This window comes from Eretmochelys imbricata, chromosome 12 (assembly GCF_965152235.1).
Source record: "Eretmochelys imbricata isolate rEreImb1 chromosome 12, rEreImb1.hap1, whole genome shotgun sequence".
NCBI lineage: Eukaryota > Metazoa > Chordata > Testudines > Cheloniidae > Eretmochelys > Eretmochelys imbricata.
In genome coordinates, this window is record NC_135583.1 from 8,247,467 (window position 1) to 8,267,625 (window position 20,159).

A 20,159-nucleotide genomic window follows, 5' to 3' on the forward strand; every position below is an offset into this window, starting at 1 on the left:
TAACAGGACCATTTAAGGAACAGATCGGGGGGGATTAACATTTCAGCCATGCTCTGACTTGTGATCAGCACGGACTGATACACAGAACAAAGGGTCTGTTTCCATGTGATGTACCTGGAAAGGGTAGAAGGAAATTCTTTATCTGCTATAAACTTCAGGATTGCAGTCTGATGATGAAGGCTGTGGAAGAAAGAGATGACAAACAATGTCACACCCAGTTCACTGACTGTCACTAAGTTATATTTTATTTACTCTTGATAATATCGTGGGTTTTCTCAAAATCACTTAGTCATCACTTCAAAGGTCAATTAAAACATTACCCAAGACAGCAGTTCCAAGGTCAATTCAAATATTACCCAAGACAACCAGCTATCTCACATGACTATACTTGAGTCTAATTATGCAATATCAATTGAGTAGTTCAGGAACACTATCAAGGAAACGGTCCTGTTGAAGTTACCTCACTTAACAACACAGAGTCTTGTCTACAGTAGGGAATTTTAGTCAGGGTTTAGTCTAAAATCCCCTGGTACTGATAGTATAAGAGGCAAAAAAGGGGTTTTATGCGGACTCTCTGAAATCTGATTACTGTATCTGATTCTCTGCTAAGGGTTATGGGAGTTTACCCTGAAAACCGCTGTTGATTCTGCAGGGTTATTCCTGCTAAATGGTACCGCTTTTAGCTATGAAGGAATACACAGCACTACAGAAATTTGAAGTGGATGGTCATTTAGTCCATGTCCTGCCAATACAAGAATATTCCCTGCCACATATTTTCAGTGCTTGTAAGGATAAATACAAATTGTGAAGCACTCAGATACTGTGCTCACAAGGGTCATATAAGTACCGCTAGATAAACTAGATAGGCTAAAGGGGGCTATACAAGTGCCTTTAGATGAGACAGGTTAGACAGATGAGATAAATCAGCTGAGCACAATTTCCTGATCTGACTTTGCATACCTGGCTTCAAACTCCACCACATTCAAGCAGGTGTTCACGGCATTCAACAGACAGCAAACACCGTCCACAGATATCTGGTTGTTACTGACACTGAGAAAGAAAACAACCAGACAAGCAAATGATTACTGACTGAAAAGCGTGTGTGCAATAACAGACCACGAAGGAAGTCATTAGAGGGACATGATGAACATTGCTCTCACTGCTGGGGGGGGGGGAACACCAGGCACATTCTAATATTTAATTTTTTTAAGTGGTCGGGATGAAAACAGCTGGACCCAGTATTCTTGGGGACAAGGCATTTGATGCTGAACTTCTGTATTCTGAAAGGATGAGACTCCGCTTCTGAATGCAATGTTAGAAGCATGTGAGCTACCTAAGATTTCAGAGGTTCCTGGGCCTTTGGCTGCTCCTCTGTATGGGGGTACGTCTCACAAGTTTTGGGGGTACATCTCTTGCAAGTTTTGTCACCAAAACTTGCAAGTGTAGACAAGCCCCAAGAGAGGCTTGATTGGCTTCCTCCTGACTCAGTATTCCACCCATACTCCTATGTGAAGGCCAGGAAGGGTGTCAGCTTCTATGTACAACAGCCATCAACTTCATCACAGGGTAATTCGGGGGGTGTAAGGCAATACTTACTTCAACCGTTCGGAAATATGTACTTTGGGGAGACTCTCCACCAGCTCTCTGCAGCCTTCATCACCGAGTTGGTTACCTGATAAACTGAGGGATTTTTCCCATTAAAGAGGTTCATTTTGAACAATGTAAATGACACCAGAATCTCATCCTCCTACTCCACACTCCTCCTCTTGTTGCTTTTCTTTCTTGGCCTTCTTTCCTCTCCTGCACCTAACTCCCCTGCTTGGCCCCAGTAGAACTGTGCAAATGGATCTTTCAGTTTACTGGCAATTCCGAAAACAAAAACCTAAAACAAAATGGTTTCAGGTCGAACCAAAACTTTTTTTTTTTTTTTTTAAATTTTCAGAAAATTGAAAAGTTCAAAAAACGGTTCTGGTTGGGTTCAAGGAAACATTTCATTTCAACCATTTTGATTGTTTTTTTTTTTAAATAAAAGTAAAGGACATTTTGAAACACCAAGTCATTTCAAACCTAGAACTCAAAATGTTTTGTTCTGAAAACTTTGAAACAAAATGTTTTGATTTTTTTTTAATTGTAGGTTTGTTTTTTTAACCAAAACAATTTGGCAAAAACCACATGAATTCTCAAAATATCCCACTGTTTCCGAACCTGCATTCCCCCCCCCCCCCAAAAAAAAAATTGTTTCGGACAAAAACGTTCTCCCTGCTCTAGTTCCTACATGAAGCGACCTCACGGGGAAAGCTCTCCCCTCAGTGAGTCCACTCTCTGCTTCACATTGCTTCCGTGTGTGCTCCAGCCCCAACAAGAATCCTACATTAAAGCATTTGGGGAGGGAATGCGAGCCACAGAAGAACCACATCAACGGGTGACTGCAGTCCTGATGGGAGGGGGAAAACACAGGGTAAGAAAGACCCTCTAACCCTAATCCCAGCCAGTCAATGGGAGAGCTGGGGTTGGGGGCGAATCTAAATCTGTGATGCTGAGCTGGGCTGGAGAATCACCTTGCCAGAGACATTAGATTTCCCTGAATTTCCTATTGCAAGCAGGTTACAATGAAATCTGTACAGCCAGACCCTGCCTGTGCAAAAAAAAGGGGGGAGGGGGGCAGTAGCTGCTAGTCCCTGCAATGGGGGAGGGCAAAGAGTGCGGCCATGGCCCTACCTGTCCAGACCATATAGCAGAGGTAGATGGCCTTGGAGGGGCATAAGGGCAGTGCAACAGGCATATCTGCCCTCTGTGCCCAAGAGTCCCGGGACATGCGTCTCCTCAAGCATCTAACAGACGTGCTCTAGTTCAAACAGGAATTAAGGCAGGGACATCCTATGGCCTATGTTATACAGGTGGTCAGAGCAGACCATCACAATGGATCCTTCTCTGACTCTATAAATGCCTTCCAGAGCTACTCCAGAGCAGCGCTGTTCCCCGGGGGCCCTGGCACACGCATTTGCCTCCCCAGCAGAGCGTGGCCAACAATGCTATTTTAAAATAGGTGTCTCTGGTTACATTCCCACAGAGCCAGAAGCTGGGGTTTGGGCACTCAACTCCCACCGAATCTCTTCGAAAATCCCAGCATGCCTAAACTCAGCTCAACATGGCGAGCCTTCCCCCCCTGGGGTGAGGAACACAGACTAGGTTGGTGATTTGACATGATTTCTCCCTCTCCCATCCCACCTGCTGCAAGATCAACATGAGAAGGGACCCTTAGAAAGAAACAGGATTTTTCCTGATGTACTTACTCCACTTCCAAGAAGTGGGCGCAGTCCCTGAGAAGAGCAGCAATCTCCCCTGCATGTTGTGAATTGAGGCTGCAGTTCTGTAATCTACGGAGAGGAAGATTAGAGTAAATGAGCGGCGAAGAGACAGACAGAGCAGGAGGCTGATATCAGAGTGCTGACAGTTCTCGCATCCCTCTCGAGATTTAGGGAGAATTCACATCTGGGATAAATGCAGAGAGGGCCAGTGGATGGGGGAGCAGACTGGGAGTCATCAGATCTGGATTCTGTTCCCGGCTCTGCCAGTGATGGGTCTGGGTGACCTCGAGCAAGCCACTTCACTCCTCTTGTGCCTCAGTTTCTCTAGTTGTAAAATGAGGATAAGACTTTGTAAGGAGCTCTGAGAGCCTTTGTTTACAAGTGCTATGAGAGTGCAAAATTTTATTGCATAGCAAATTTTCACCATCCTCCCTACAACGAAGGGAAGCATTATCATTCCCATTTTACGAGTGGGGGAAACTGAGGCACAGAGCAACACTAACTGTAGGTTGTGAGAAAAAGCCTTCGCTTTTATGCGATTTAAATTTGCTTCATTTCAACTTCATTTTCCGTGCCTCTGTTCCCATATTAGGAGAAAAGTGACTTCTCTTTCTGAATCCTAGGCAGGAGGCCTTGGAAAGAGAAGGTAGCTGTTTACTTTAAAAGCCACGTTGAGAGGGAGGGAGCAGTAAAAAAACTCAAATTAGATTCTTTGATCAAAACAAAATGGTTTTTGGAACATAATCTTTGTTTTCAGCAGACGCAGCAGCAGTTTAGGCCTCTAGACTGTGATTCCTTCTTGGCAGGGATAGTCTCTTCTAGGGAGGTTTATGGTGCCCAGCACATGGGGCCCTGATCCTAACTGGGGCTTTGGGGGGCTACCAGAATATAAATACTTAATTATAATAATACCGATGATGAGAAAGAGTGACTGATAGCAACACTCAGATATTACGGTGATGAGTGATAGGACCCTAGATAGGATTGAATAGACAAAGTGCCCCGATATGTCTTCTCTGTACTGTTCATTACCCTGTGTATCTTTAACACCTGATACCAGCCGATTCTGTGATTCCAACGCCCACCATCCCATGGAGGTGAGGGGAAGCAGGCTGGCTGCTTCCCAGTGCTCACAGCCTTCTCCTGCCACAAGTGAAGGGTCTGCTGGGCAAGTGCATGGCACGACAACATTGTGATACAAACTTCCCCGTGACAACATGACAGCACAATGGACCATTGTAAAACCACCTCAGGTGAGCCCAGCTCACAGTAACTGGGGGCGACGGGTTTGGACAGCCTGGGATTTTTATATTTTAATCAGTCACCCACCTCCATTTCTAATCGGTCTTAAAGAATAATAAAACAACAAACAATCCCCCTGAATGTAATGATTAATACGATGGCTGCTTTGCCTTTGTGTGGAACCTGTTCTCTGAGGATCTCAATTAACCCATGGAAACTCAGACATATTTCTATGAACAGGAAGATGAGATTAAATGAGCTGAGCAGAGACAGAACAAGGAGCTGATATCAACTGTCAACAGGCACTTCTAGCATCCATCCCTCTCTAGATCCATCGAGAATTCCCCCTTTTGAATGAATATAAACAGGCAGAGGGATCGGCTACCGGCTTGTGAGTCAGGAGAGTTGAGTTTTATTCTTAGCTCTGCCTCTGACAGTTATGTGAGCATGGGCAAGTCACTTGATCTCTCTGTGCCTCAGTTCCTCTACATAATGAGAATACTTTTGTACAAGTCTTTGAGATCCTCATAGGAAAAATGCTACGTGAGTTCAAACTACTATTATATAATAAAGTCAAACAATTCCCTCTGTGATGTGGGTAATCATTATCCTTCCCATTTTACAAATGGAGAAACTGAGGCACAGAGCAGAAGGCTATGTGTAAGTTTTGAGAAAAAGTACTTCCTTTCATCAGTTTTAAATTTTCTCTCTTTCAACTTCACTGACTATCCCCTTGTCCTTGTAATACGAGAGGGTGAACATAAGTGCCTGAGCTATGTTCTCTATGCCGTCTATTATTCTGTGTACCTTTATCATCCAACACCAGCCACAGTGACCCTAATGCTCTGCAAGTCCATCTCACGTCGCCATATGGAGGTGAGGGGAAGCAGGCTGGCTGCTTCCCAGTGCGCGCCTAGCCCTCTCCTGCCACAAGTGCAGCTCTGCTGAGCTAGTGTCATGGCATGATGACATCATGATACAAACTTCCCCACGACAACGTGACATCACAACAGAACACTGTAAACCCATGTCTGCTGAGCTCGCTCACAATGACTTGGGGTCATTGGTTTAGGCAGGCTGGGATTTTTGTATTTGAACCACTTACCCAGCTCTATCTCCAATTGTTCTTAAAGAATAATAAAACAATAAATCCCCTGCATTTAATGTTTAATAACAATTAGAATACCAAGCACTTTTCATCCATAGATCTCAAAGTGTTTTACAAAGGAGGTCAGACTCATCATCATTAATATGACTTGTGTGCAATCTTTCAGCTGAGGGCCTCAGTCAACCCGTGGACATTTAAATACATTTCTAAGAACAGAAAGATTGGATTAAATGACAAGAATAGCAAACTGAACTGGGAACTGATTTCAACTCCCTTCATGGGCCCTTCTAGGAATTAGCCCTCTCTCGACCCAGAGGGAATTCACATTTGGAATAGTGTAGTCAGGCAGAGGGGCTCAGTGGATGGGGTACAGGACTGGGAGAAAGGAGATCAGTTGTTTTTCTCCCTATAAAGTGGTCATAATCCTTCTGTAAAGTACTCGGGAATCTTTAAAGGCAAAGTGCTACAGGAGAGAAAATGTTATTATATCGTTGTCTCACACCCACCGCTATGATTTATCATCCCCAGTTTACAAATGGGGAAAAAGAGGCACAGGGAAGTAAATGATTTTGCCAAAGTCACTCAGGAAGTTAATTGCCAAGCAGGTGATAGAACCCAGGAGTCCAGATTCACAGATACACTCACTTCCAGCCGTCTAACTTACAGCAGGGTGGTGCTGTGACACAACTGTGCTAGGGAACCAGCAAAGACACTTGGAATAAAGTGCTGTCTGTTACTGCCATGGACTCCAGTTTTGGCTTCCTGATCCAGGTCGAGCTTGCCATCTGCTGGCCAATCAGTGTCATTTTTGTAACACTGCTGCCCCCTGAATTTAGTGCTGGTGAAACATGCTGGATTTAATAGGAATGAACATGGCAGGTCAGACCCATGGTCCACCTAATGTGGTACCCTGTCTCTGATAGTGGCCAGCACCAGCTCCTACAGAGAAAGTAGCAAGAAACTGTGAAATAGGTCTTTATGCAATAGCCAACTCCTAGGGAAATTTTCTTCATAACCCCTGCAGTTAGAAGGTGGCTTTTGCTCTGATGCAGGAGGGTTTTTCTCCCCTGCGCAAAGCTTGTTTAAAAAAATCCTTACTGTTGTAAATCTGGATGCTCTCATTATCCTTATAACTATCCAATCCATTTTTACTCCTACTAAGCTCTTGTCCCCTCAGTTATAGATAGTGGCAGGGAATTCCACAGGCTAATTGTATGCTGTGTTAAAGAGTCTTTCTTTTCATCAGGTTAAAATTTGCTGCCATTCAATTTCATGGAACGTCCCCTTGTTCTTGTATTGTGAGAAAGGGCAGATATAATCCCCAGGCTACCTTCTTTACACATGCCATCCATTCTCCTCTTTATCTTTTTATGCCAGCCATGATGACCACAGTGCTCTGAGAGTCCATCTCCCATCATCACGTGGAGGCGAGGGGAAGAAAGTCGGTGGCTTCTCAGTGCGCACAGCCCTTTCCTGCCACAAGTGCAGGCTCTGCTGGGCTGGTGTCACAGCACGGTGACATTGTGATGCAAACTTTCCCACGACAACATGTGATGTCACAATGGAACATTGTCAAACCATGTCTGCTGGGGCCCTCATTTGGACAGGCTGGGATACTTTTAATTCCTAACCATTTATCCAGCCCTATTTCAAACCATTTTTCAATAGTAATATCCTCTGCCTTTAAGGACTAAGGTGGCTGTTACTTTGCCCATCTGTGCAACCTCTCACAGGAAGATCTCTATTCACCCATAGACTTTTTAAGTATATTTCTTTTACCGTAACTTCATAGTTCTTATTTGAGTAGCATTTTCCTTTTTATGTTCCCTTCTCCTCAGATTTGGTGATCTGCAAAGAAACAAAATATTTACTGGCCTTTGAAACTCCATCATGAGACATTTGCGCTGTTGAGAATATTTTCCAGCTGCACTGTGGGATACAGTATGCACAGGGAAGGAATAAAGCTTTGTTGGAAGAAGTCACTGAGGGCACATTTACACTGCAGCGGGGGGTGTAATTCCCAGCTTGGGTAGGCGAACTTGTGCTAGCGTTGATCGAGTTAGCGTGTTAACAGCATGGCTGCAGTGGCATGGGCAGCAGGACGGGTTAGCCGTTCTGAGTGCATACCTGGAGTCTCAGATAGGCTTATACTTAGCCCATGCCTCCCACCACCCACACCATCGTGGCTACACTGCTATTTTTAGGATGCTAGCGCGATCAAAGCTAATGCACGTATGTCTACCCCAGCTGCAGCGTAGATGTAGCTTGAGTCTCTTTCCAGGATTCAGTTCTCTGGCCCAGCGTTGCCGCAGTGCGGCTGCATGGGAGTTAGGAGGCTAAGGATTGCTCGTTGCAAATGAAAACGTTCAACTACAGAGCACAGCATGTGATGAAAGGTTGCTTTCCAGCTGGGGCATTTTCAGACTGATCTCTAAGAGAAAAACAAGGACTCATATTTCGCTTGGTATTTACTGACCTAGGGCTAAACCCATGCTGTCCCCACGCATACGCAGAGGCATGAAAAGAGGCAACCAAGCAAGGTGCAAGACGTGTTGCACCCTATTTATGCCCCCACCCCCTAAAGAAAAAATCAACATGGCCGGGATTCAGAATTGCCTTGCAACCTCTACTGTCATTTACTCCCATGCAAAATGCTACCATTCTGGATTAACAGTTTTACATTCCCTTTTCACAGGTGTAAATGACTGCACGGGGTGCAGGGGAATTATGTCCCATTTCTCAGTGGTGGATTTAGAGGTAGTGTGGCCCTGTGCACAACTTCATTTTCAGTCCCCCCCCTCGGGACCCAGCCAAGAAAAAGAACATTCTCTCTGATCTCTCCCCCATTTTTCATTCTTTTTTTCTTCATCCTCCTCCTACATTATAAGTAATGGGAAGAAAATGAAAATAAAGTGAGGCACCCTGATTGGGGCAGATGGTTGGGGTGCAGGAGGGGTACGGGGGTGGGCTCTGGGAGGAAGTTTGGGTGTGGGGTGCAGGCTCTGGGCTGGGGCAGGGGGTTGGGATGCGGGAGAGGGGTAAGGGGGGTGGCGCTTACCTTGGGCGGGACAGCTCCCAAAGCACAGTTTCCGGCCAATGAGAGCTGTAGAGTCGGTGCTCGGGGTGGGGGCAGCGTGCGGAGACACTCCCCCCAGGGGCCACAGGAACATGCTGGCCACTTCTGGGAGCGAAGCGGTGCAGAGGGAGGGAGGGAGGCAGAGAGGGCAGGGAGCTGCCTTAGCCCTGCTGCTGGCATGTCTCTGCATGCCCCTTGAGGGGAAGGGAACAGCGGGTCTCCCCCACCAGGGGCGTGCAGAGACGTGCCAGCAGCCAGCCACTTCTGGGAGCGGTGTGGGGCCACCGGCCACGGCATGCAGGCAGCCTGCCTGCCTGAGCCCTGCTGCACTGCTGGCCGGGACTCGGGGGCAGGTTGTCAGATATTAGTTGGGGATTGGTCCTGCTTTGAGCAGGGGATTGGACTAGATGACCTCCTGAGGTCCCTTCCAACCCTGATATTCTATGATTCTATGATATTTGTTCTGCATTTTGGGGCCCCCCTGTCACTGGGGGCCCCGTGCCACCGCACGGTTTGTTTAATGGTAAATCCGCTCCTGCCATTTCTGGAGCCAGCAGACACCAGTGTCCATGGTAGAAATGACTATTATTTGAATAAGAATTCCCTTAAATACTCACAAATCCAAGATCAATTTCTCACCTTGGGACTTTTCTGGACTGGCCAGAAAAATATATCATGATGGTGTCCTTCCTGCAAGCAAAATACAACACACTATTAGGTTAAATGCTAAAGGATTAAACTTCTTATGCAGCAATGCTCAATAGGGGCCTGGGTCTGCTCTCCTTGAAATGGACGGCAAAGCTCCCATTCAATTCAGTGGGGCTGAATCAAGCCTTAGAAACGTGCTGCTCTCAGAGCTCTTAAGCTTATGAAGCAAAAGGGAATATTGCAGTGGATGTTAATCAAAAGAATCACTGGTCTCAGCAAGGCTGGCCGGAAGCTTAGGCACACTGCTTCTTGGGGTTCCCCTTCTCTAGATACATCTCTCATGAAAATAGGAGATCATTCCACTGATTGATCCAAAATGCCACAATTTACGGCAGCAATTTGGCCCTTTGTCCAGCTGTGGCATGGAGCAAAATAACACAAATGTTTTCTGCAAGACAAGTTATAAGAAGGGTCAGCAGTGATTCAGTCTTACGTGTATTGCGTGGAGAAACTTGGAAAAAAGCAAACTGTGTCCAACATGACTTCATTAGAGCTATACTAGGGATTAATCTGGCTCCTGGAGTTTACACGTGGATGTGAACTAGTTGTAAGATCTGTAATTTAAGTCTCCACTTTACCCAATATCTTGGACATGTGATAATATCAAAACCATTGTTCAAAAACATATCAAGTGCACAGCAATGCAAAGTGTTGCTTTTCCAGTTGCTTTTCGCTGGTTTATAACTCATTTGCACAGACAAGGCATCTCACCGTGTAGATATTGCATGTTTTAAAAACAGAGTTTAAATTATGTTACATGTAGCATTCATGCAAGGTTCATGCACTTGGCAACATTCAGGGCACACCCGGAGTGTTGTGTAGGAGCAGTGCACACACGGCTCCTCTCAAGGGCATGAACCTTAAAATCTCGCCCAAATAACATAAACCATAAAAAGCCTCCCAAAACTGGGCTCAAGGCCCAAAAACAGAAAATACAATAAATAAAAATTAGTAAATAAAAATATTTTACAAAGCCAATATATTCCTTTTATCTATTAAAATATGTAATGCGCGGAGGGAGAGAGAGAAATAAAGGAGGGGGTGTAAAAGCTGACAGGCGGACCAGCCCGTCGGCAGACCAGCCTGCTTGCTTGCTTAAAGCTTGTCCTGTCTTGTATTTAAACTGCAACAGTTACATATACATTTTACATTGAATAGTCAATGTGTGAAATGAACATGTGAAAATCAATGCCTTAATAATTCCATATTGTATAATGTAACTGAATCAAACTCCATGTTTCAACTTGTCAATAAGAGGAGAGACTGGAACTTAATTTGCACCAATCTTTATTAAGGAGCAATTCTACTGAAAAGAGAAGTCAATTTTTAAAGTCAACAGTTAGAGAAATAAAGTGTATATTTCCATAGCATATATTAGCAGTACCTTATATGTAGTTCAGTAACATTTGGACAAGTAGTGGCTCCCTTCGCCAAAGTAAGAACAGACTTCACCGAAATATCATTATGGCTTAAACTGTGGATAATAGTCAGAGCATCACAATATCAGCTGCTTGTATTTGATAGTAAGTCTCTTTTATTTAATACACAATCACAGCTTCTCAACACAAACACACACACACATGCACACACGCACATCTAATGGATTTGTTGACCATTTAAACTATACTGTTTGTTTTCAGCCAACAGACATTTCTGTCTATTTGCAATTGTCATAAATACAAAGGGAAGGGTAAACACCTTTAAATCCCTCCTGGCCAGAGGAAAACCCCTTTCACCTGTAAAGGGTTAAGAACCTAGGATAACCTCGCTGGCACCTGACCGAAATGACCAATGAGGAGACAAGAGACTTTCAAAGCTGGAGGGGAGGAGAGAAACAAAGGCTCTCTCTGTCTGTGTGTTGCCTTTGCCAGGACCAGAGCAGGAATGCAGGTCAGAACTCCTGTAAAGGGTTAATAAGCAATCTCGTTAGATAAGCTGTGCTGAATGGAATGTATATTCCTGTTTTTGTGTCTTTTTGTAACTTAAGGTTTTGCCTAGAGGGATTCTCTATGTTTTGAATCTGATTACCCTTTAAGGTATTTACCCTCCTGATTTTACAGAGGTGATTCTTTTACTTTTTCTTCAATTAAAATTCTTTTAAGAACCTGATTGCTTTTTCATTGTTCTTAAGATCCAAGCGTTTGGGTCTGTGTTCACCTATGCAAATTGGTGAGGATTTTTATCAAGCCTTCCCCAGGAAAGGGGGTTTAGGGTTTGAGAGGATTTTTTGGGGGAAAGACGTTTCCAAGCGGGCTCTTTCCCTGTTATATATTTGTTAGACGCTTGGTGGTGGCAGCAATAAAGTCCAACGGAAAAAGGTAAAATAGTTTGTACCTTGGGGAAGTTTTAACCTAAACTGGTAAAAATAAGCTTAGGGGGTTTTTCATGCAGGTCCCCACATCTGTACCCTAGAGTTCAGAATGGGGAAGGCACCGTGACAGCAATTAAATTCTATTTTATGGACTCTTTCAAATGCAACTGCTGCCCCTTAGTTCAGAATCAGGGACACTTGATAGATCTATAGGATAGTAAAATAGTTATGCACCATTTTCTGCTAAACAAAACACTTATTAATAATGTAGGTGATACAGCTGCAATATCATAGGAATTTATGATAAAATATTTAATACATACAGTACATTTTTCATAGTCTGCTGCAGCAAAATAACAGATGTAAGTACAGCACTTTAAAGTAATACAGTCAAGATAAAAATCTTATGCTTAAAAAAATCTAACCTGTAACTAGTAAACCTAACTAGTAAAACTCAAAGGATTTTTTAAAAATATCATTTACTTTATTTATGCTGCTTATTTAAGTTTTGGACTTCACTCAGCTTAGAACATAAGACCCTGATCTTGCAAACACTTTTGCATGGGCATAAAATGACTCCAACTGACATCAGTGGAATTGCTCATGAGTAAAGTTATGCACATGTGTAAGAGTTTGAAGGAACAGGCCCTAAAATTAGCTTGGTCTATTTGGTAATTTTCACTCTCTTCTTTTTTCAGTTAAAAACTTGTTTCACTGAAGGCTCTTGTGCATTATGAGGCCAATGCTGTTGTATCAGGGTTTCCACTTTCCAGACTGGCAGAGGCATGTTTGACTCCGATCCTTCTTCCCCCTCACCATGTTTGCATACACAAGTACATCCCAAGAAAACATTTTTATTCATATTAGGTTTAGGAAAATCTTGAGGCTGGGGATTATTTTCTTTTTTAATGAAATCTAATTGTACATAGCTTCCTAGATATTAAAACCAGGAGGGACTATCAGATTATTCCCATCAAATTTCATCCTGTTACTCCCATTCTGAACCCAGTAGCTTGTGTTTGACTAAAGCAGATCTTCTTGGAAGGCAACCAGTTTTGATCTAGAGACTTCAAAACTCCTCTTGAATTCACTGTTTCCTTTGGTAGCTTGTTCTAATGGTTAATGGAAGGGGCCTCAGGCATTGACTGTGTCTCGGCCTTTCCTGTTCCCCAGTGGCACACAACAGTTTAGTCTCCTGAGAACTAAAATGCTTTGCTTTAATTGAAGTCATTGGGCTCCATGATGTAGGGGTATTTGGGTGGAATTTGAAGATCTGTGGTCCAATCTTTTCAGTGCTGTGGGCCAGAGGCTGGTTTGGGGCACTTCCGCAGGCCACACCCAGGAATATGTGCTCTACAAAATGGCATGCTCCATGCGGCGTGACCTCACACGTATTGTAATGGTAAAGTCCCACTGTGCAGAGAACACCATTTTGCAGAGCAGGTCTGCTACAAGTGAGGGCAGACACAGTTGGGGGCTGGACAAAATCATCCCAAGGGCTGCAAGTTGGACTGCCCACCTCCCTGTGAAAAATTTGTGCCCCTGACTGACCCCAGGGACTGCCGGCATTACTTCCTGACCTCATGTTGACCCTAAACTACTTGACCCTTTGACGGGATGATTTGCTTCTTCAGAGATGATATTTGCAATGGGCTTAAGTCATTAAATCTCTTACTTACTCAATCATCTTTAACTTTTCCACTCTGGAAAGCATTTCAATCATCTTCCCCATGTCTTGGTCCCTCAGTCGATTGTCTTGCAAGCTGCAAATCAGTTTGCCTGGTTAATATCCCCCACAAATAATTCTCAGCTGATTTTAAAAGCATCGCTCGCCCCCGATAACGCGGGTCACTTACTCTATTTCTTCCAGCTGAAGGCAGTTTGGAAAGACTTGTGCCAGGCCAGTTAGCCCCAGGGCAGTCATACTACCACCAGTTAACCTGAAAAAACACAAAGTAGATCGAAAATGTCGGATCAATACAAATCCGCCGGACTCGTGGCAGAAACAGTGTCTGGGATGTCCCTGGGTTCCACGTCCAACAGGTGACCAGGAGGAAGATGCAGGGGCGTGTGGCCTGATTCTGCTCTCAGGCAATGGAAGTTATGCCCCTGGGGACAACTCCAGCACCATCACTTTGCTGCGCATCCATCGCAGCTTGCAGGAATTTGAGTCCCTGACATTCAATTTCCCTGCTTTTCAGGCTCTTAGCATGCAGGGGAAAGCCGCAGGAAGTAGAGAGGAAAATACATCCCAAACTGCTTCCAAACAAAAGCTCCACAGAGCCAAAATGGAGCTCTTCATCTTTCCCACCCTAAACCCTGTCCACTCCCTTCTTTCTCCAGCACCATGGACAGCACCCTCAGCGTCACTCAGCCCCATAACTCAGGCTAAGATTTAGTCACAGGTATTTTTGGTAAAAGTCATGGACAGGTCACTGGCAATAAATAAAGATTCATGGCCCGTGACCTATCCATGACTTTTGCCAAAAATACCCCTGATTAAATCTCTATTTCTGGGGAGCTGCTGCTCCGGGTGGCCCGCCTTCAGTGCTGAGGGTTGACTGCCCCCGGCTGCTGTTCCCTGGGGAATCACTCTCCAGACAGCTTCCAGGCACCTCTGGGGATGCTGCTCCGGCCACCTCGGGACCGCTGTTGCTTGGGCGGTCCCCAGGGCGCCCCAGGACCGCTGCTTGAACACTCACGCAATCCCCAGAGCCAGCTGCCCGGGGCCTCCCGAGGAATGGCCAGTGTGGCTGGCCCTAGGGACCGGCCGAGCAGCTGGCCCCGGATTGCGCCAACAGCAGCCGGTGCGGCTGGCCATGGGGTGCCTGCACAGTCAGCCACACCAGCCGCTGCGGAAGCCACGGAATCTGTGAGAGAATCGCAGCCTTCCCTGTAACGCACGCATGGGGTCTTCTACTTGGCCCTCTCCCTCGGCCTTCAGGCCCAGCCATCTCGAAGGGCCTGTCTACACTTACAGCGCTCGGGTACACACAGGCGGCGGGTATAAGAGGCCAGGGGAGGCTAAGTTGCCCCAATCAGCCTGCCTGCCACCTTCGGCGCATGCTGCCGCCGAAAGGGTGGGCGCCCTGGCTGTGGCCCCACCCGCGCTCTGCCCCGAGGCCCTGGTCCCGCTCGTCCTCTTTCTTCCAGGCCCTGCCTCGTCCTGTCCCCACTCCGCCCGCATGGGTGGAGGTGAAGAGGCATGTGCGAGCAGCTGGCTGGCCGACGGGCAGACGGGCGGGTGAGTGGCCGGCCAGCTGGCTCAGCTGGCTGACCGGCAGGTGGGTTGTGGGGGCCTGAGGGAGGCAGCAAAGCAGCACAAGCGGCAGGCAGGGGGTCCTCGCGGATGGGGCGAAGAGGCACAAATGGCTGGGGGGGGGCCTCGCAGGGCCGGGGACGGAGCCTGGGCGGAGCTTCCAGGGGAGGAGGCCGAGCAAGGGCGGGCCTCAGGGCGGGGCCACCGTCCGGGGGCTCACAGCCTCCCCACATGGAGGAGTCATGCACCGCCGATGCTGGTTCCCCTGCACCGCTGCAGCGCGTGTGGTGAAGACGCTCTGTGCCGATGAGAGAAAGCTCCATCGAGTTAGAAAAACCAGCCCCGCGAGCAGCAGAAGCTACATTGGTGGGAGAAGTTCTCCCGCCAACACTATGCACACTACGCTTATGCCAGCGTGACTTAAGTCGCTTGGGGGGGGGTGGAATAGTCACACCCCTGAGCAACGTAAGTTGTGGTGACATAAGCGGTAGTGCAGACATAGCCTAAATCTCACCACTTCTTCCTGCATGACATCTCTAAGATCCCATCCTTCCTCTCCATCCACTCAGCTAAAACTCTCGTCCAGGCCCTCGTCGTCTCACGTACACTCTTTGGGGCAAGGGCTAGCTCTTTGTTCTGTGTTTGTACAGTGCCTAGCACAATGGAGCCCTGATCCAGGTGCTACCAGAATGCAAATGTAGCACTCCTTGCAGGCAAAGCATGGCTCTGCAGCGCCTTGCCTCAGTTTCCCTTCTCACAGGGCCCCTCAAGAACTTCACACAGTTCAAAAGGTAAAAACCAAATTCCCTTGCTGGGGTTCTACTTTATTAAGTCTAAATAAACTTGAAATAAAATCTGCCTAGCATGTAGTTTCTCCCCTCTGATTCAGATGGTAACCCAGACCTCAGCTCAGGGAGGTAAGGGAAAGAATGACAGAGTTACTAGAAGGATTCCTGAAGAAAGTGACTGCGGAAGAAGCTGCTGGAGATGTTGCTGAGAGCCCAGTCGTAAAAAATGGGGAACTTGATGGAATAATTAAAATGTGTAAAAGGGAAGTCAACTGTATTACTTATTGTAAACTTTAGTGCCCGGGTTTGCCCGTTGTGCAATCCTGTCAGGAAAGAAAGAGGTTGCATTCACACTGATTTCTTTTACTTTATGTGATCAAGTGAAGGAGTAAGGCTAATGTTTGCAATTAAGCATGCTTATGCTATCAAGTTAGTGCTGAAGAGGCACTGAAACCACACAGTGTGTGTATAAGGACACTTGGCCACAGAGTGGAATAATCACAACTGTTCAGCTCAGTCATGCATACCAAGGTCCTACTGTGGTTGTTAAAACAAGGAGAAGAGGCATGGAATATTTATACAGCTGTTCCGGCCTTCTGGAGAACAACAGTTCTTGAAGGGACTTTGCATTGTATAATGGACTGTTAAGACATGTTTAAAGAGCACCAAAGATTACAAAGAGACTTTATATAAATTATATGAACTTTAAACTGGACATTTCAGCAGCTAGCTTGATGTTGATGGAGAAACTGCAAATTAAACAAGCATTGATTGCACAATTGGCCAACGGACGCACCATAAAGGGGTCCACAGAAAGGGTCTTGTGGAGATAAGCTGCTGACAGAGCAGGCCAGCCAGTGTTCAAGGTGTCTTCCAAGATGGGTGTACCAATAGTTATGGCCTAACGTGTCTTACACTAGCTGGTGTGACAAGATGTATTACAGGAAAATCCCAGTCTCAGTTGCAAGAACTCAAAAGCTGATGCCTTGTTCCCTGATGGGATGGTAAGAGAGGATGACTCTCCTTTTGGTTGGATATTTTGAATCTTCAGAAGAAGTCAACATGCCAGAACCTCCAAAAAGAGGAACCAAGTTGGACCAGCCAGGAGAAATAGGATAAAACGACTGGTGTCCTTCAGCACATCATTTCTCAAAAGCTGAAGACACCTGGAAGAGAGAAGACAGTTCCTGGGCCAGCAATCTTGGAGTCCTCCTGGTGATACCAAAGACCTATCTCAGACAGACCACTTTAACGTCTCTTTCTATTTTCCAGCAGTTCAGGTTGCCTGTTAGCACACTGGGAAAAGACTATAGCTGTATCTATCCTTTACTCAATCTGTGCTTGCATGTCAAGTCCTGCTGTGCACAATTACTGAGCTGAAAGCTGTTTTCTGAGCAAAGACCTAGTGATAAGTAACACAGAGACTTTCTTTGGGAGATGTGATGGGGCGTCTGCCCCACAATGGTGGAGAAAGGGTTAAAAACAGTCTTGGGGAGGCTGTGCAGCAGACAACCAACCAGAGAGGGGCTGCAATGAGCAGCCAACCAGGGCAGAGCAGGCCCATATATAAGGAGAGCTGAAGGGTAGTGGGGCAGTTCCCTCTTGGGAGCCCAGGAAGAGAGGACTGGGTTCCTGAAAGGCTGAGGAAACTACCAGCACCCTGGACAGAGCAATGCTGGACAGGGAGCTCCAGCCTGACTGGCTGGAAGACTGAAGCCCTGATAGAGGGGCAGAGAAGGGGCTAGGGCTAGGGGAAGTGGCCCACAGAAAGGGATGGCAGCGGTTGAAGGAGACGCAATGTGTGGCTGTTGCCTAGGGGGTCCCTGGGTTGGGACCTGGAGTAGGGGGTGGGTCCAGGTCTTCCTCGCCCCCACTTGCCACTGAGGGAAGTGGCCAGTGAAGGGCTGCAGTTTGCCACTGGGGCAAGTGGCTAGAAGCTTGGGCTGCAGTCGGCCACAGAGGTGAGTGGCTGGACAGAGGACTGCTGCCCCCCAGGAAGGAAAAGAGAATAGAATGGGGCTTGGCCGGAGGCCTATGTCCTGAAGAGGACGCCACAGTCCTTGGGGTGCTGAGGGTCTGGAGCAGAAGTCACAGTGGCGAGACACCACCAGAGGAAGGTGCCCTGCAAAAAGACAGAGCTAATTCCCAGAACAACCAGCAGGAGGCACCATAGTGGTGAGTCCCGCCCTGTTACATGAGACAACCCAAATCAGTCAATTGGTCGCTTCCTGAAACTGAGTACCTAATTAGTAAGGAAGTATACATGCTTGTGTGTGTGTGTTGTCACAGAATTACAGCATGTGTCTTTGTTTTGGACCAGGTTCCAACCAAGACTGTTGTAAAGTAGCTTTAAAACTGAACAAGTTACTGTTGTTAACAAAGATTTTAGAACTGCACGTCTACCATATACCATAGTTAATGGTAGACTGCCTTTGACGTTCTAGGTGTATACAGACATAAAATGAGACCAAGGTTGACCTCTGTTGCATAGACGCTTGCTATGACAATGGAAGGGGTTTTTTCATCACATAATAAATCCATCCCCTCGAGAGAAGGTAGCTAAGTTGATGGAAGAATTCTTTTGTCAACCTAACAGAGTCTACACTGAGGCTAAGGTCAGCTTGACTGTCTCTCGGGGGTGTGAATTTTTCACACTTCTGAGTGATGTAGCTATGTCAACCTAAATTTTAGGTGTAGACCAGGCCTAAGTGTGCAAACTTCTTGTACTGGACTCAGTCTATCAAAAATGTAGGGGTTTATTTTAGGTAGTTAGGAGTGTTAGGCAGATCTTGGGGCTAAAATAATTCATTGATAAATAGGTAACAAGGATTTGACTACTACAGGTCCATGGAGACAATGCACCATGAAATCAGTGATACACGTGAGATATATTGATCATATTTTCGTCCTCTGGACAGATGGCTTAAACTGTTGTATAGATTTCCACCACAACTCCAACAACTGCTACCCATCCATTAAACGCTCTCTGGAACACGCTCACACTAGCATCAACCTCTTGGACACCACAGTCAGCTTCAACAGTGGAACCCGACAGACAACCCTAGACAAGTAACCCACGGATCACCACACCTACCTCCATTGACCATCCTTCCTATGCTGTACAGATATTAGGGTTGGTCAAAAATTTTCCATAGAAGCATGGTTTTAGGGAGGGGGTGCGGGGGGGGGTTGGACAAATAATTGGATTTTCAACTTAACTCATTTTTTTGCAGAAAGTGTCTCTGCTTTCCTCAAAAAAATTGATTTTTTTTTTTTTGAAAACCTGAAAACCAAAAAGCTATCTCCTGGCATTTGGTAGCAATGCACAGAAGGTACCATATGCAATCACATTTTTCATGGATTTCTATTTTTGTGCAGCACTATAAAATGCAACAGATTATATTTTAGACCACACCAACCAGAGCAAAAGATTTAAAATACATATGACATAAGATGGTGGTACAAAATCCAAAGGGGAACCCATTCCCTATTCCTATTCAGCACTGGAGCAAAGTAAGATGGGTTCACCCTAATATTAAATGCTTACTCTAGTTTCTTCAGACTCTTGATCTTCGGTAAGCTTTTGGAAAGAGCAGCTGCAAATTCATCACCATATTTCCTGCTCCTAAAGCTAAAACAATAAAAAAAGTGGGCTAAAACATGATAGAAAAAAATAAAGAGTTCTGTTTTGTTCTAACATTATCTACGATCCAGTCACCTTATTGCATCATTTTTATTTCTAAACATATTAGTTCTTTAAATACAATTTCAACATAATCAAATGTACAAAGGGGGAAAGACTTTATTGACTTGGTTACTAAGACACTTCATGCAGTAGCTGTTACTAAACTGTGGAGACAGTATGACTGAGCATTCTGCTAGCCCTATGATAAAGATAAGTAATTCCTTATTTAAGGACATTTTCAGCTCACGGTTATATCAGTGAGCAATGAAAATCTGACTCTTAAGAACTGGAAACAACTAATGGTTTCTGTGTGTAAAGCTATTGAAGTCAATGGAGTTAGACCAGGGATGAATTTTGTCTGAATGCTTTAAAGCTGTTATTGGAGAAACATACCTTTACACTATGGTAAATTAGTAGCACACAGTGACCTGGAATGCACGCAATCTTCAAAGTGAACTTGGCACTCATAAAAGGTATCAAATTGACGGCTCTGGAGATTGAAGTGCCTACTTTGCCCCCCTAGCTCCCGACCTGGAGGCTGTCAAGTACCAGCTTTAGAGATGCAATGGTAGTTCACTCTTAATCTTTGAGCTCTCCGCTGAACCTGCCCACTGCAATGGGGCACCTGTCCAGCAGAAACTGGACTGAGATAATAGACTCATTTCGTCTACAAT

The 20,159-nt window shown here is 45.7% G+C and overlaps 1 protein-coding gene across 6 annotated transcripts in view; it reads right to left on the reverse strand.

Moving 5' to 3' along the window:
* NLRC5 (NLR family CARD domain containing 5) overlaps window positions 1–20,159 on the reverse strand; it is a 77,865-nt gene that overhangs the window by 44,566 nt on the left and 13,140 nt on the right. For all 6 annotated transcript variants that reach the window (XR_013347593.1, XR_013347594.1, XM_077830708.1 and 3 more), the window contains exons 6-15: window positions 19,348–19,431; window positions 13,610–13,693; window positions 13,433–13,516; window positions 10,827–10,916; window positions 9,374–9,424; window positions 7,438–7,506; window positions 3,294–3,377; window positions 1,597–1,680; window positions 961–1,050; window positions 115–180 (exon numbers count right to left, since the gene is read on the reverse strand). Coding sequence is in view for 4 of the 6 variants with exons in the window: in XM_077830708.1 (XP_077686834.1) it covers window positions 115–180; window positions 961–1,050; window positions 1,597–1,680; window positions 3,294–3,377; window positions 7,438–7,506; window positions 9,374–9,424; window positions 10,827–10,916; window positions 13,433–13,516; window positions 13,610–13,693; window positions 19,348–19,431 (786 nt within the window). In the remaining 2 variants the exon portion in view is untranslated. The remainder of the gene's footprint in view (window positions 1–114; window positions 181–960; window positions 1,051–1,596; window positions 1,681–3,293; window positions 3,378–7,437; window positions 7,507–9,373; window positions 9,425–10,826; window positions 10,917–13,432; window positions 13,517–13,609; window positions 13,694–19,347; window positions 19,432–20,159) is intronic.